Here is a 12,485-nt window from a genome sequence, read left to right on the forward strand (position 1 = left end):
ACGCATTGGTCAATTTCGGCCTGTTTTTCTCCCACGAATAGCCCCCTTATACACGAACCGATAATCATGGCCTCACCTACCTATCATTTCACCAAGACTAGGTATGATTTGTATGTAGATATAGTTTGAATTATAAATGCAAACAATTGTTATGCTTATCTGTTAAGTAAAGAATACTGCTCTGGGTAATTTCGACCATACGAATTATCGTGGCGTTGTATCTCAAGGATCAGCTCAATCGAAAGTTTGCCATTAACAAATCCAAAGCCATACCTCGGTATGTGTCCTGTTGACATGCGCCGACGATCATTACTTCTCTCTCGCCCTCTCTTCCTCTCCCATATACTTCGACTGGCTTGAAACCCACTGACTTGGTGTCCACTCTTACTTTGATAATTATCCTAAAACCTTCAAGCCACCCTTGGTTTTGCTTCCTGCCTTTTGAATGCCAGCTCCAGTCCTATCTTTATTACCTTGTCCTCCATCATTCCTATTACCACCTTTCCCCTTGTTCTTGTTATTCTTTCCATGTTTGTTGTCCTTGGGTGTAACAGCCTTGATCTCAGTAGTACTTCTTCTTAAAAGAACAGGATGACTACCGATATATTTTCCTTGCATATCCCTAGCAGCTTGAAAGAAATCATCTCCATCACTAAAACTAACAAATCCATATCCTTTACTTTTCGTAGTACGTTTATCCCGAATAACTCGTGCTTTTTGTAATGATGTCCAACGAGAAAATGCCTTGTGTAAAGATTCATCAGTAACTTCACCAGCAAGATTACCAACGAAAAGGCGAAAATGAGAAGGATCCCATTCAAGAAGGGAAGAATCTGTCCATTGTGAACCACCACCTGTTCGTACAACTGTCTTTTGATTGGTCTTAGAATCCGACACAATTGCTGCGACACCTGTATCATTATGCGCCGCGTTCGTGATTGCTTGTGAAGTCATACTAGGTCCAGTCTCGGTTCTACCTAATGGTGTCGCATTCGCATTCGATGCTGATGTTGATACTTCTCCAGTTGTGGGATACTTTCGAACAGCTCCAGTATAACCATTATTAGAGGCAGAAGTTGCATTTGCATCCTTTCCGGCGTATGCGCTTTGCCATTGTGCTATCTGTGCTGCCATTTCTGGATCTTCATCAAATCCACCCATACCACGTCCTGCAGATGCCGTCGGTGGCGCAAAGGGATTTCGAATTTGTGGTGTAGCTCCATATGCAGCTTCTTGTTGCGGTGCGGCAGAATATGGATTGTATGGTTGAGGTTGTTGATAAGCAGTGGGAGGTTGTTGAAAGCCTTGATAACTTGGCTGTACCGGAGCAGCTACTGATCTGGGAGCAAAACCAGTAAAGCCGCCATATCCTCCCGATGCAGGAGGTCTCGATGGGCCATTATTGTTATTGCTAAAGGCAGGTTTAAAACCCGGCTTGTGGATTTGTGGATGGAGGTGGTCGGGCGGGCAAGGAGGGATGTGGCGAAGGAGTGGATTTAATACCTGGTGGAGGAGGATAGGACATGATGAATTGCTGTACGTATATATCTCTTGATGAGTGTTTAGACGTACCTTTGCGCTTTCAAAACGCACTGGTTATCCCAAAAATCCTAAACAGAAACCGAATAGTTCTTGCGGAACTCTATCGTGATTGTTGCGAACTTTTCTGATGTGGATATCTTATGATTTGTTATTAAGTGGCGTTGAAATGTGCGAGTATTTGATTGATACGGTTGTGATAATTTATGATCTGGCAATGCGACCCGACGTTGTTGTCTACGATGAGGCGCCGAGAATGCATAATCTCAATTATTTTACGACACGTGATATGTATGTGGTTAGTCAGCTCATATTGAGCATCAGCTGACTCAGTAGTCATGCCTTAAAACGTGGGCTCTAAAGTGATGTGTCGGGCCGATCGGAAAGTTGAATTTCCCGGTTGTTTTAGCTTGGTGGGGTGAACTACGACATACGTAGTAAGAAAAATCAACAACCGCTTGGCTCGTCATCACTGTTGGTGGTGAGAAGAAAGGGAAACATGTAGAAGTCTAGATTTCCAGAATTTCCATAAACGAGGACCTGAGTTGGAAGAGTTGGATGGAAATTGTACTTTGGAGATGAGTGTGCCTTGAGTGTGGTACAAACCTCGCAGCCGGAGAAATGACAAGAACAGAAGAAAGTATGTAGATAAAAGTGGGGTGGAGGGGATTGACAACTTACACTTGCAAGTTACGAGACCAACAACCTGACACCGAGGAGCCGGAGTGGTCATTACTCTCCAATATGATAAAATACCACCAGAGTAACAGAAACTGAAGATGACACGGTGCGGACTAGTTGGGCACGTCGTAAGTATGATGTGTGAATGAGAATACTTTGGTTTCCCATAGTAGAGTAGCTAGTACGAGTCGACATATACCTACGAGTGATTACTATCAATCTCTCAAGCAGGTACTAGGTAGGTATCAATATCAAATTGGATGAATAATCATGAGGCGTCACCGAGCAAACAAACGTCTCATAAGCATAAGCATAAGCCATAGGTATTCAACAAAGCCATATTAATTTGGATCCCCGGACGCATCTTTTCTCTTCTCGATACAGCTTCACCGAAGATATCAACGAGGGACGAGTTAGTAAGGAGGGGTAACTCATTCAACCAATCACCGTCGTCGAATCAAATTAATTGACCAAAAGAGTTAAATCACGAAAGAATCTTATATAGAATTAATCCAATCATTTTCCGTCCTACATCATAATATTCCTCGCCGTCGTATAATCTCCAAAAAGTTCTTCCGAAAACAGCTCGTCGGCGTTTATATTCTTGGGACACTTTGGGAGAATATCTCATCCAAGCAAGGTAAGGAAGAGAGAGGTCAAGGTCATCCAAGGTCATCCATCTAGCTACCGAGCATCTATCTTGGGAACGAGAGGGTCGAGTGCGGAGTATGAACAGGAACATGAGACCAGGAAACCCACGAAATAGTAATAGCGGTGCCGGTGCTTCTGAAGTAAGTTAAACTAATCGAATAATAAGAGAGCGTTGCGTTGCGTTGCTTTGCTTTGCCCCTCCTTTTAAAAATGGTGGTTTGGAAGAAGGCCCAACCAACCATCTTTCATTACTTAACCATCCTCCCCTCCCATCCCATCCGTCTCTTTCCTACCTCTTATATCTTAGTCTCCCTCTTCATTCTTTCCCCCCATTTCTTCCGAACAACAAATTAATTCTCAACTCTTTTGTCAACAACAATCATTGAAAATATCATCAGGATAAATTCAATCAACGTTTAATTCATCTACAAAACCATCTCAAGATGTCTGCACCAGAAGCAACGTAAGTATTCATTTACACTCTTTACACTCTTTACACACATTCAACAAAAGACATGTTCCCCTCCATGTTGCCGTTGCAAAAAATAATACCCCGCCATCAAACATCTTTCTTCTCAAATCAAATACACCAACAAATATCACCTTTCAATACACTCACTGACTGACAATGATGCAGCGGAGATTTCGGCCTCATCGGCTTGGCTGTTATGGGTCAAAACATTATCCTTAACGCTGCTGACCATGGTTTCAACGTTATTGCTTTCAACCGTACCACATCAAAGGTTGATCGTTTCCTCGAGAATGAGGCGAAGGGTATGATAATTTTCCTAGTACTCTCTTGGCAGATGATGAGAATCAAAAATCTAACCCTGGTGAATCCTGATAGGCAAATCCATCGAGGGTGCACACTCAATTGAGGAGTTCTGCGCCAAGTTGAAGAAGCCCCGTCGTATTATGCTCTTGGTCATGGCTGGTAAGCCAGTTGACGACTTCATCGAGACCGTCCTCCCTCACATTGAGGAAGGTGATATCATCATTGATGGTGGTAACTCCCATTTCCCCGATACCAACCGCAGAACAAAATACTTGGCTCAAAAGGGTATCCGTTTCGTTGGTAGCGGTGTTTCCGGTGGTGAAGAGGGTGCCAGATATGGTCCATCTTTGATGCCTGGTGGAAACGAGGAGGCTTGGCCATACATCAAGGATGTTTTCCAGAGTATCGCTGCCAAATCTGACGGTGAGGCATGCTGTGAATGGGTTGGTGATGATGGTGCTGGTCACTACGTCAAGATGGTTCACAACGGTATTGAGTATGGTGACATGCAACTCATTTGCGAAGTAAGTAAATCTCTAGTCATAATCTCCATAGTTCTCGACTAACCTTAATAGGCTTATGATATCATGAAGCGTGGTCTCGGTATGCAAGACAAGGAAATTGGTGATGTTTTCGCCGAATGGAACAAGGGTGTCCTCGATTCATTCTTGATCGAAATTACCCGTGATATTATGTACTTCAACGATGATGATGGAACCCCACTTCTCGAGAAGATTATGGATTCCGCTGGACAAAAGGGTACCGGAAAGTGGACTGCCATTAACGCTCTTGACCTCGGAATGCCAGTTACCTTGATTGCCGAATCCGTCCTTTCCCGTTGTCTTTCATCCATCAAGGAGGAGCGTACTCGTGCCTCCAAGGTCCTTTCTTACGTTGGACGATCAAACAAATTCGAGGGTGACAAGAAGCAATTCCTCGAGGATTTGGAGCAAGCTTTGTATGCTTCAAAGATTATTTCATACGCCCAAGGTTTCATGCTTATGCAAGAGGTATGATCAGATCCCAATTTTTAACAATATTTTGATACTAATAATGTTTCAGGCTGCCAAGGAATTCAACTGGAAGCTTAACAAGCCATCCATTGCTTTGATGTGGAGAGGTGGATGCATTATCAGATCCGTTTTCCTTAAGGATATCACAGCTGCCTACCGTGCTGATGATAACTTGGAGAACTTGTTGTTCAGTGATTTCTTCAACAAGGCTATCCACAAGGCTCAACCAGGATGGAGAGATGTTGTTTCCAAGTCTGCCCTCATGGGTATTCCAACCCCAGCTTTCTCCACTGCTTTGTCTTGGTTCGATGGTTACCGTACCAAGGATCTCCCAGCCAACCTTCTCCAAGCTCAAAGAGATTACTTCGGTGCCCACACCTTCAAGATCAAGCCAGAGCACGCCTCTGAGAAATACCCAGTCGGAAAGGATATTCACGTCAACTGGACTGGACGTGGAGGAAACGTTTCCGCTTCTACTTACCAAGCATAAATTGGATATATTTTTTATTGATGGGAAAGATAGCGCATTGGCGGTTCATGCCTAAAATTGGCGACAGGGGAAATGTATTTAGACTACGCATGCAATGAATGAAATGAAATGGCACATGGATTAATTTATTTGATGGTTCACATTGCTTTATTGTTGAAGTTTATGATTTGGGCTGTGAATCTGATACCCTGACATACTCATCATGATACCTGGAGTTAAAAGTTTAGTGGTTGTATTCATCGCCGCCGTGGAGAATGGGTGGGGCGGTTGGTACTATGGGAAGGGGAGGACAGTATGAGTTCACAATGAGTATAGTATACTAGATTAAGATGCGAAGCTAAATAATTGACCTAGGTTTTGAGATGATATCCATCTTACCCCCCTCCTCTACCTCTACCCTTTCATAATCACAATCACCTCACACAATCACCACAAGCGAATCATTGCCTCATTTCCCAGTCCCTCACTTAAAAGGATACCCGACCCTCCTCTCCTCTGAGCCCTTCTCAACCCCTCGTCACCTATCGCACCTTACACCTCTGGCCCCGCCCCGACGACTCTTTTACAAATTTGTAAGTAGGTATTAGAAGAATATCATAGCTGTTGGTGTTGGTGGTTGATTAGGTGGTTGCTTAGGTGGTTGATAAGCATGGTCTAAAGTAGTTGGATTGGGGGGCTGTAAGGGCTGGAAGTTGTTTTGTGAGATTGGTAAGTTGGGGTCTGGAGGTTTGTGGTTCTTATGTTTGGGATTTGGGATTTGGGATTTGTGTAAGTTATTGTCTGGATGTTTGGAGGTATTGATGCAGACGGAACTTTGGGAAGGTTGGTTTGATGGTGTTGTGGTTGTGGTTGTGAGGGGGAGAAAGGGGAGGAAGTGTGAAGACCAAGTAGAAAATAGAAGGAGTTGGGATGGGATGGGATGGGATGGGATGAGTAATATTTTGATAATGGCATACTGCAAATTGGAGGTGAAGGGAGAACGAGGAGGGAAAAGAATCACGCAGCACAAGGAAAGCATAGAAGAGAGGGGGGGGGGAGCAACGAGATGAGTTACGCGCTCATCTGTAGGAGCGCATCGGGAGGTAGATGCAGCAAGCAGTCAGAATATTTCACGGAAATCAAATGGGATATGTATGGGATATATATAATATCATATAAATTCTCCCCAGTGCAAAGGAAACTAGTTACATGAAGACATTTTGAAAGTCGACTAGACTCTGAACCCCGAAAAAGGTTTGAAGCCCCGAATAAGGCGTTTACAAGCACAGAGGCCTGGGATATAAGCACAAAGGCCTGGGATACAAAGTTGAACGAAACATATAAAAGAGAAGAGAGAAGAGAGAGAAGAAGCAGCAGAAGAAGAAGAGGAAGAGAAAGATGGAGGGGAGGTCGTACAAGGGATTGAATCAATCCCACGAACCTCTGCCTTCATCTCCGCCATCAACCCCCGAGAACCCGGCGAAGTCTTGGAATTCTTCATCCCACGCATAATATTCATGCAAGATTTCCCAAATGTCTTCATCACTCTTACCATGAAATCTTGGCTTTGATTTATGATGAGCGATCAACTTCTTCTGCCTAGCAATGCGTACATCAATCACCCATTCTTCTTCTACTTTATCATCTTTAACTTCATCGTCAAGCTCTTCGGCTTCGACTTCCTCTGACCAAGAACCAATATGGTCACTCTTTAGAGCATCATCGATTTTTTTGAGATCCTGTGGAGTTGGAGGAGCAGATGAAGTCGTGCCTGAAGTAGCATTTGGACGAAGTGGAGCATTGGTAGCGGGGGCTGCAGCAGGTGAATAGCCAACTGTAGCTGCCCAAGTAGGAAAATACTCGTCGGCAAACAGTGGCTTGGATCTCGGCTGTACCTTAGCGGCCTCCCGGGAGTATGCTCCCAGAAATTTTTGACACTCCGCACACGCGTCACGAACTTTCTAGTCGTCTTTGAGTTTCAATGTCCATGGTTCCGCGTAGAACATTAAATGGAGGTCAAATGTTCCACATTGAATCCGGACATTGGGAAACTTCTTTTCCACCGCCATCACAGATCTACCTCGAGGACCAATAAGCCATGATTTGGTTGAATTGGGATGAACAGGACCAACTGTGTATAGAGGTATACTGCTGTTGTCTTGTTTAGTGAGCATTGGCGGTCTTGGTAATCTGGAGGGAGCGGAACGTGGAGTTGGTTTGGCTGGGGAAGCCGCAGCAGCTTTTGCTTTCGCTTTAGCGGCTTCAGCATCGGCGGTTGCTTTGGCGTTGTCGGCAGCTTTCTTGGCGGCAGCAGCATCAGCAGTCTCTTTGGCTTTGCCGGCAGCTTTCTTGGCGGCAGCAGCGTTGGCAGTTGCTTTGGCTTTCTCGACAGCTTTCTTGGCGGCGGCATCGGCGTTTGCTTTCGCTTTGGAGGCTTCAGCTTCAGCAGCTTTCTTGGCGGCAGCAGCATCAGCAATCGCTTTAGCTTTGGCGGAGTTCTCCTGTTCTTTGGTAAGATTAGGAGGGGCGTTCGCGTTCTTCGTGTCTTTCCCTTTGTCATTGGACTTCGAGCTCTCGCCTGTTGCTGGTTGTGCACCTGCAACTGGCTTGGGCTTGACTCCAGGGAAAGGATGGCTTCTGACTAGAGTTATCAGCATCCTCATTAATTATCTCATTCAAAATGAATAACTTACAGAGCTCGCGCCACAACAATTTTTCCACATAGTACAATTTGACTTGCAAGTGGTAGTCGGCATAAATGGCTTTGCGCTTGACGGTGGCAGTCCATTTAGCCCTACTTGCTTCGATGATAGCTAACGTTATTTGGAAGTCATCTGCTTTCATGATTTCCCACATGGCGGGCCATGTGGTTTCTATTTTTCATACAGCGCCATTTGGGTTATGTGGTGTAATTTTTGAAAGGTAAGATCGATCAATATTTTGATTTTGTAAAAGTCTCGTTTGTTGTGGGCGAACGCGCTAAACCTTATTAAGTTTTATCCAATCATTCAAGTAAACATTGTTGACGTGAGGCAAAGTGAAAGGAAGTAAAGTGAGGTAAAATTCATTTCACTATATCTAATATAGTGGACCACTTATGGTAGCTGTTCTACGGCGAATAAATTTTCGTTCCACTGACCATCGGCACAATCACATTCGCCACATCTGTTGGATCTCTCCATGCTGACCAGTCATGGGTAAGTAGGCCTATACAAAATTCGTTAGTCTCAGGATTCAGAATGCTCGTCTTCCTCTCCATGTCTACAGACTATGAAATCACAGAAAACTTAGAAAAACTTACCCCATGTCTCTTCGAAATCTTGACTTCCAGACCTAATATAATAGCTTCCACTCAAGACCCAAACCATCCATCCACCCTTAATGGAAGTTAGATAGGTCTTCAAACAAGTCGAATAAACCGTTGCATAATCCGCCGCTGTCTGGGCATGACCCCACTCCGTCATCACCACTGGCATTTGATTCGTGACTCCAGCATTCAGAGCATTATATCCTTGAGACCTTAGACTACTTTGCAAACTCGAGCAGCTGCTAGTACTGCTTGCGTAATTGTGAAGTTCCAAAACCAACTTGTTAGCATATGAGAAAGATGATTTAAGGAACTTTTGCGTGGTGGAGGGTGTAAGGAGAGCAGCGTTTGGGATGGTTGATAAATCGGTATCGAAGTTGAGACCGGAGATGAAGATTAAAACGTTGGGATTAGCGGTGTGGATACTGTTCATTCCGGCTACAACGTTGGTGTACCAATTTTCCCAGTTGTATGAGGATGAATCGAGAGAAGCGTTGGATTTTGGTTCACGAAGTTCGTTGCGGAGTGCCATGGACATTAAGTTACCCCAGGATGCACCCTGGTTTTTGTCAGATCGTGTAATGGATGGAAAAAGGGGGATGAGCTTGAGAGTACCCTCAAAAATGGAGAGGATTGAAAGATTGGGATAGAATCATGTGATCGGGTAGAAGTGACTTGGGAGAGAAATGACTTACCCGAGTAGCCATGTATGCAATACCTCGTTGCCAATTTGCAACGTTGAAGTAAGTATCTCCAAACCAAGAGTTTCCATCAGTATTAGAGCAGCACCAAATAGCCTTCGAGACATGATTATCAAGATGCACATAAATCTGCTGCTTGAAGCACTCCGCAGCAATAGCATCAAAGACCTTCAATCATTAATCAGGTCAGCAACATCTTCAAAGTTACAGTGATTGGAATATTCCTACCTGCATCCTAGTTGTCTTACTTGTAAAAGTAGGGTTATTCTTGATAACCTGATTGAAAACAGCTGTGCCATTAGTTGTTCCCAATGCCTTTGTGAAACTTGTCAAAATCGATGTATCCACTTGACCATTGGCATAAAAATCATCAATCATCTCGATGGCATATGTGAGACGAATGACATTCATGCCTAGACTCTTAATCTTTGTCACGATACTGGCAATTGATTGATATTGAAGACCTTCAGGTATCATGGTGTCTGCAGCACCAGGCCAATTGGCACCAGCATAAGACACATTATGGCCGGCTGAATCAAGAATCCATCGACCTGATGTGGTAAAGGGGGCGTAAGGCCAGGAGGCTCGTTCTTCGATTGGAGATGCGGTAATGGATAAAAGAAGAGGGGAAATCAGAAGGAGGATTTTTGAGAAGTACATGATGGGCAGAAGAGAAGAGTCGTACTCTGTGACTGCATAGAAAATCCCTCATCTTGTCGGGGCAGGACATCATGTTATAGAGATTTTGGCTCAAGTACTACGAATGCAGCTGGGTGGAGTCCGTATCAATTGAGCCATATATGTAAACAAGTTTATCTTCTCTTTCCAAGAACAGGACTTCCCGTATAACGAGCCATAAAGGTTACATCTTAGTTTTGCTGCTGACCTACAATGATTGGAGCGCATGCTTTACTTCATTCGACTCCACTTGGTCAAAAAGTCCAAAGTATAACTCGTCGGCCCCCTTCGGCCCATGTCAAAATTATGCTCATCACAAGATCAATACACTCAGTCAGGTCCATATACAGATCGACGTCATGAATTGGTAATGTATGCATGCAGTTTAAAGTAGATACAATGGATCTGATGCAACATTGCAAAGAATCTTTACCTCGGGGGATTCGGGGAGACCATAATATAGGAAGTTCGGCAGCTAATCAATGTGGGGTAGCGCCGGCTGATCTTCCTCGTGTTACCTTGGATGAAGATTCAACAGTGGTGGAAAATTAGGGTTTGTGGGGAAACTAGCGGGGTACGATTGGTATAATTTTATGCAAAACTACGCAACTATGTTTTCTAATCATGATCTAACTGTTTGATCCACCCAAAAGAAGTCATCGAAAGGCCAAGATCCACTACTTTATACCTATTAGACTTCAATCTTCTTCCATAAATAGAGTAAACAAAACGCACATGCCAAAAGCATGGACTAGTGATAGTGTTGAAATAGTATCCAAGCGTCATATTACAACTTCCTCCTTCAAATATCCCCAAGTATTTCACTTCATTATTTAGGTCCAGGAGTTTCATATCTATATCCTGATACTGAAAGGACCGTTCCTAATCCCCGATGTACTTCGGCTTGAAATGGTCCAAATGGTACTCGCTCTCCATCAATTGATATGTAACCATCTGACTGGTTCTTTGGAGTGATGCGGTATGCTTCAACTTTGCGGTAATTGACATATGGTAAGCCGAAGAATTTCCCACTCTCGACAGCCGGCATAAGTTGAAGTGCTTGGAGTCGACTAAGATTTGAATAATCAATGGTTACCATATCCATGCAACCATCATTTGGAAGTGCAGCTGGAAAGTAATCTACATCTGCCCCCATCCAAGACATCTAAAAAGCATCAATTAGCTCACTTCGAAAGTCACGTTACTTTTATCGAGGAAAATACTCACATTGCCACAGTAGAAACTTCCCAAATTATCATGTTGTTCGACTTCCCATCCTTGAGGTAATGGATCGCTAGAATTTCCATATTTCAACTCGGGTAAGCCGCCCTCTAAAGAACCATTTTCTCGTAACGAGTCTTCAGAAGTACTTCCGATTTCCATAGCTTCACGATAACGTCGCTTGATATCCTCTTTATCGTCCACAACCACCTTGACTGCGATGTCACACGGGAAGATTTTCTTTTGGATAGACTTCATGACAAAACCATAGACAAAACGTGTTCCTCCCATCCACCGCAAATGCTCTGTTCCCAGGTCAAACTCAGCCACGATACCGAGTGCTTGCGAGAGAAAGGATAGATGTCTCTCTTCGCCCTGTGTGACCGAAATTAGGTCTAAAGGAGTACGAATACCTTTAACTATTGAAAGAGCTGCGATACTGGTAGATCTTATATTACCATGAAGACTACAATGTAATCCATTTCCAGATCCGCAAGGTATGTGCGCGATAGCCATTTTCGAAAGAGCTCTCTTCGCATCTTTACGTTTGCCAAGACCATTGAAAACCTCGAATGGAAGACCATCTCCAGAACAACAGATTAACACATCATAAGCTTCTATATCGAGTTTTTCCACAATATCAGTGGCCCCCCTTGAGGCTTTAGTTACCGTCACATCGATAGATAGATGAGCAGCATCAAAGATAGGCGCAACGTCTTTTGCATAGATTTTTTCGGATTGTCCCTTTCCACTCTTTGGGTTAATTATCACTTTAACTCGTTTCTGTTGCTGGGATTTGCCATATGCGCGATCTTTGAGCCTAGAAACCCATGCTTTCACTCGATCTCGCTCTTCTTCAATGATATACTTCAGTACCGCTGGTTGAAGAACAGTCTTTGAAATCTCCTTTGCGTAATTTATGATGAGTTCAGTTTCAGTTATTTCAGCCCAAAGGATCTGACGCAAAGGTATTGCCCTCAGAGTTGATGCCCCAACAGGCTCTGAGTAGGCAGATGCATCCAGTGTTACGGAACGACGGGCACCGGCTGATTTTGCTCCTTTCTCTGGCTTTTTTGCTGTCTCGGCGCCTGTGTACTCTTGAGTATATTGAAGATACTATACGAAATAGACCTACATACCTTTGATAACCAACGACTCAGGACTCAAGGACAAAGAGACATCTTTGCTAACAAATAGTGTATTGTCAATATCGAATTGACCAGCACTGCCACTTGAAGCAGTTTGTCCTGATGGGGGGATTGAATTAGAGGATGTAGGAGATGTTGCCATCTCAAATTTAGTTGCTGAAGATAGTTTTTGACAAACAATCACACTGTCTGTAAATGAACGTGATACCGAGGTTGCGAAAATATCCGGTATCAAATTGTCCAATCCAATGCAAAAACGACGGCTGGATGTGCTATTAAGGTTGAATCTCTTCGTCTCATAA

At 43.8% G+C, this 12,485-nt stretch overlaps 5 protein-coding genes across 5 annotated transcripts; 1 reads left to right on the plus strand and 4 right to left on the minus strand.

Annotated features, from left to right (window-relative positions):
• Window positions 1-396: 396 nt before the first annotated feature.
• Window positions 397-1,525, minus strand: EAF02_003657 (uncharacterized protein; the record flags this gene model as incomplete). Its single annotated transcript, XM_038899705.1, is given in 2 exon segments — window positions 397-1,411; window positions 1,431-1,525. The coding sequence occupies 2 exon segments, from the start codon at window positions 1,523-1,525 to the stop codon at window positions 397-399; spliced, it is 1,110 nt and encodes a 369-aa protein (XP_038760632.1).
• Window positions 1,526-2,960: 1,435 nt separating this feature from the next.
• EAF02_003658 (uncharacterized protein) lies at window positions 2,961-5,149 on the plus strand (the record flags this gene model as incomplete). Its single annotated transcript, XM_038899706.1, has 6 exons — window positions 2,961-3,011; window positions 3,270-3,334; window positions 3,509-3,645; window positions 3,719-4,170; window positions 4,222-4,656; window positions 4,709-5,149. The coding sequence occupies 6 exons, from the start codon at window positions 2,961-2,963 to the stop codon at window positions 5,147-5,149; spliced, it is 1,581 nt and encodes a 526-aa protein (XP_038760633.1).
• A 1,406-nt stretch (window positions 5,150-6,555) lies between these two features.
• On the minus strand, window positions 6,556-7,984 carry EAF02_003659 (uncharacterized protein; the record flags this gene model as incomplete). The annotated part of the gene is made up of 3 exons (XM_038899707.1): window positions 6,556-7,089; window positions 7,261-7,769; window positions 7,822-7,984. 3 exons carry the CDS (start codon window positions 7,982-7,984, stop codon window positions 6,556-6,558), a joined length of 1,206 nt encoding a protein of 401 aa, XP_038760634.1.
• Window positions 7,985-8,237: 253 nt separating this feature from the next.
• Window positions 8,238-9,796, minus strand: EAF02_003660 (uncharacterized protein; the record flags this gene model as incomplete). Its single annotated transcript, XM_038899708.1, has 4 exons — window positions 8,238-8,335; window positions 8,430-8,994; window positions 9,131-9,304; window positions 9,365-9,796. The coding sequence occupies 4 exons, from the start codon at window positions 9,794-9,796 to the stop codon at window positions 8,238-8,240; spliced, it is 1,269 nt and encodes a 422-aa protein (XP_038760635.1).
• Window positions 9,797-10,643: 847 nt separating this feature from the next.
• Window positions 10,644-12,325, minus strand: EAF02_003661 (uncharacterized protein; the record flags this gene model as incomplete). Its single annotated transcript, XM_038899709.1, has 3 exons — window positions 10,644-10,979; window positions 11,042-12,123; window positions 12,175-12,325. 3 exons carry the CDS (start codon window positions 12,323-12,325, stop codon window positions 10,644-10,646), a joined length of 1,569 nt encoding a protein of 522 aa, XP_038760636.1.
• Between the last annotated feature and the right edge of the window lie 160 nt (window positions 12,326-12,485).

This window comes from Botrytis sinoallii (assembly GCF_014898435.1).
Source record: "Botrytis sinoallii strain Bc 23 chromosome Unknown BSIN_005, whole genome shotgun sequence".
NCBI classification, from domain to species: Eukaryota; Fungi; Ascomycota; class Leotiomycetes; order Helotiales; family Sclerotiniaceae; genus Botrytis; species Botrytis sinoallii.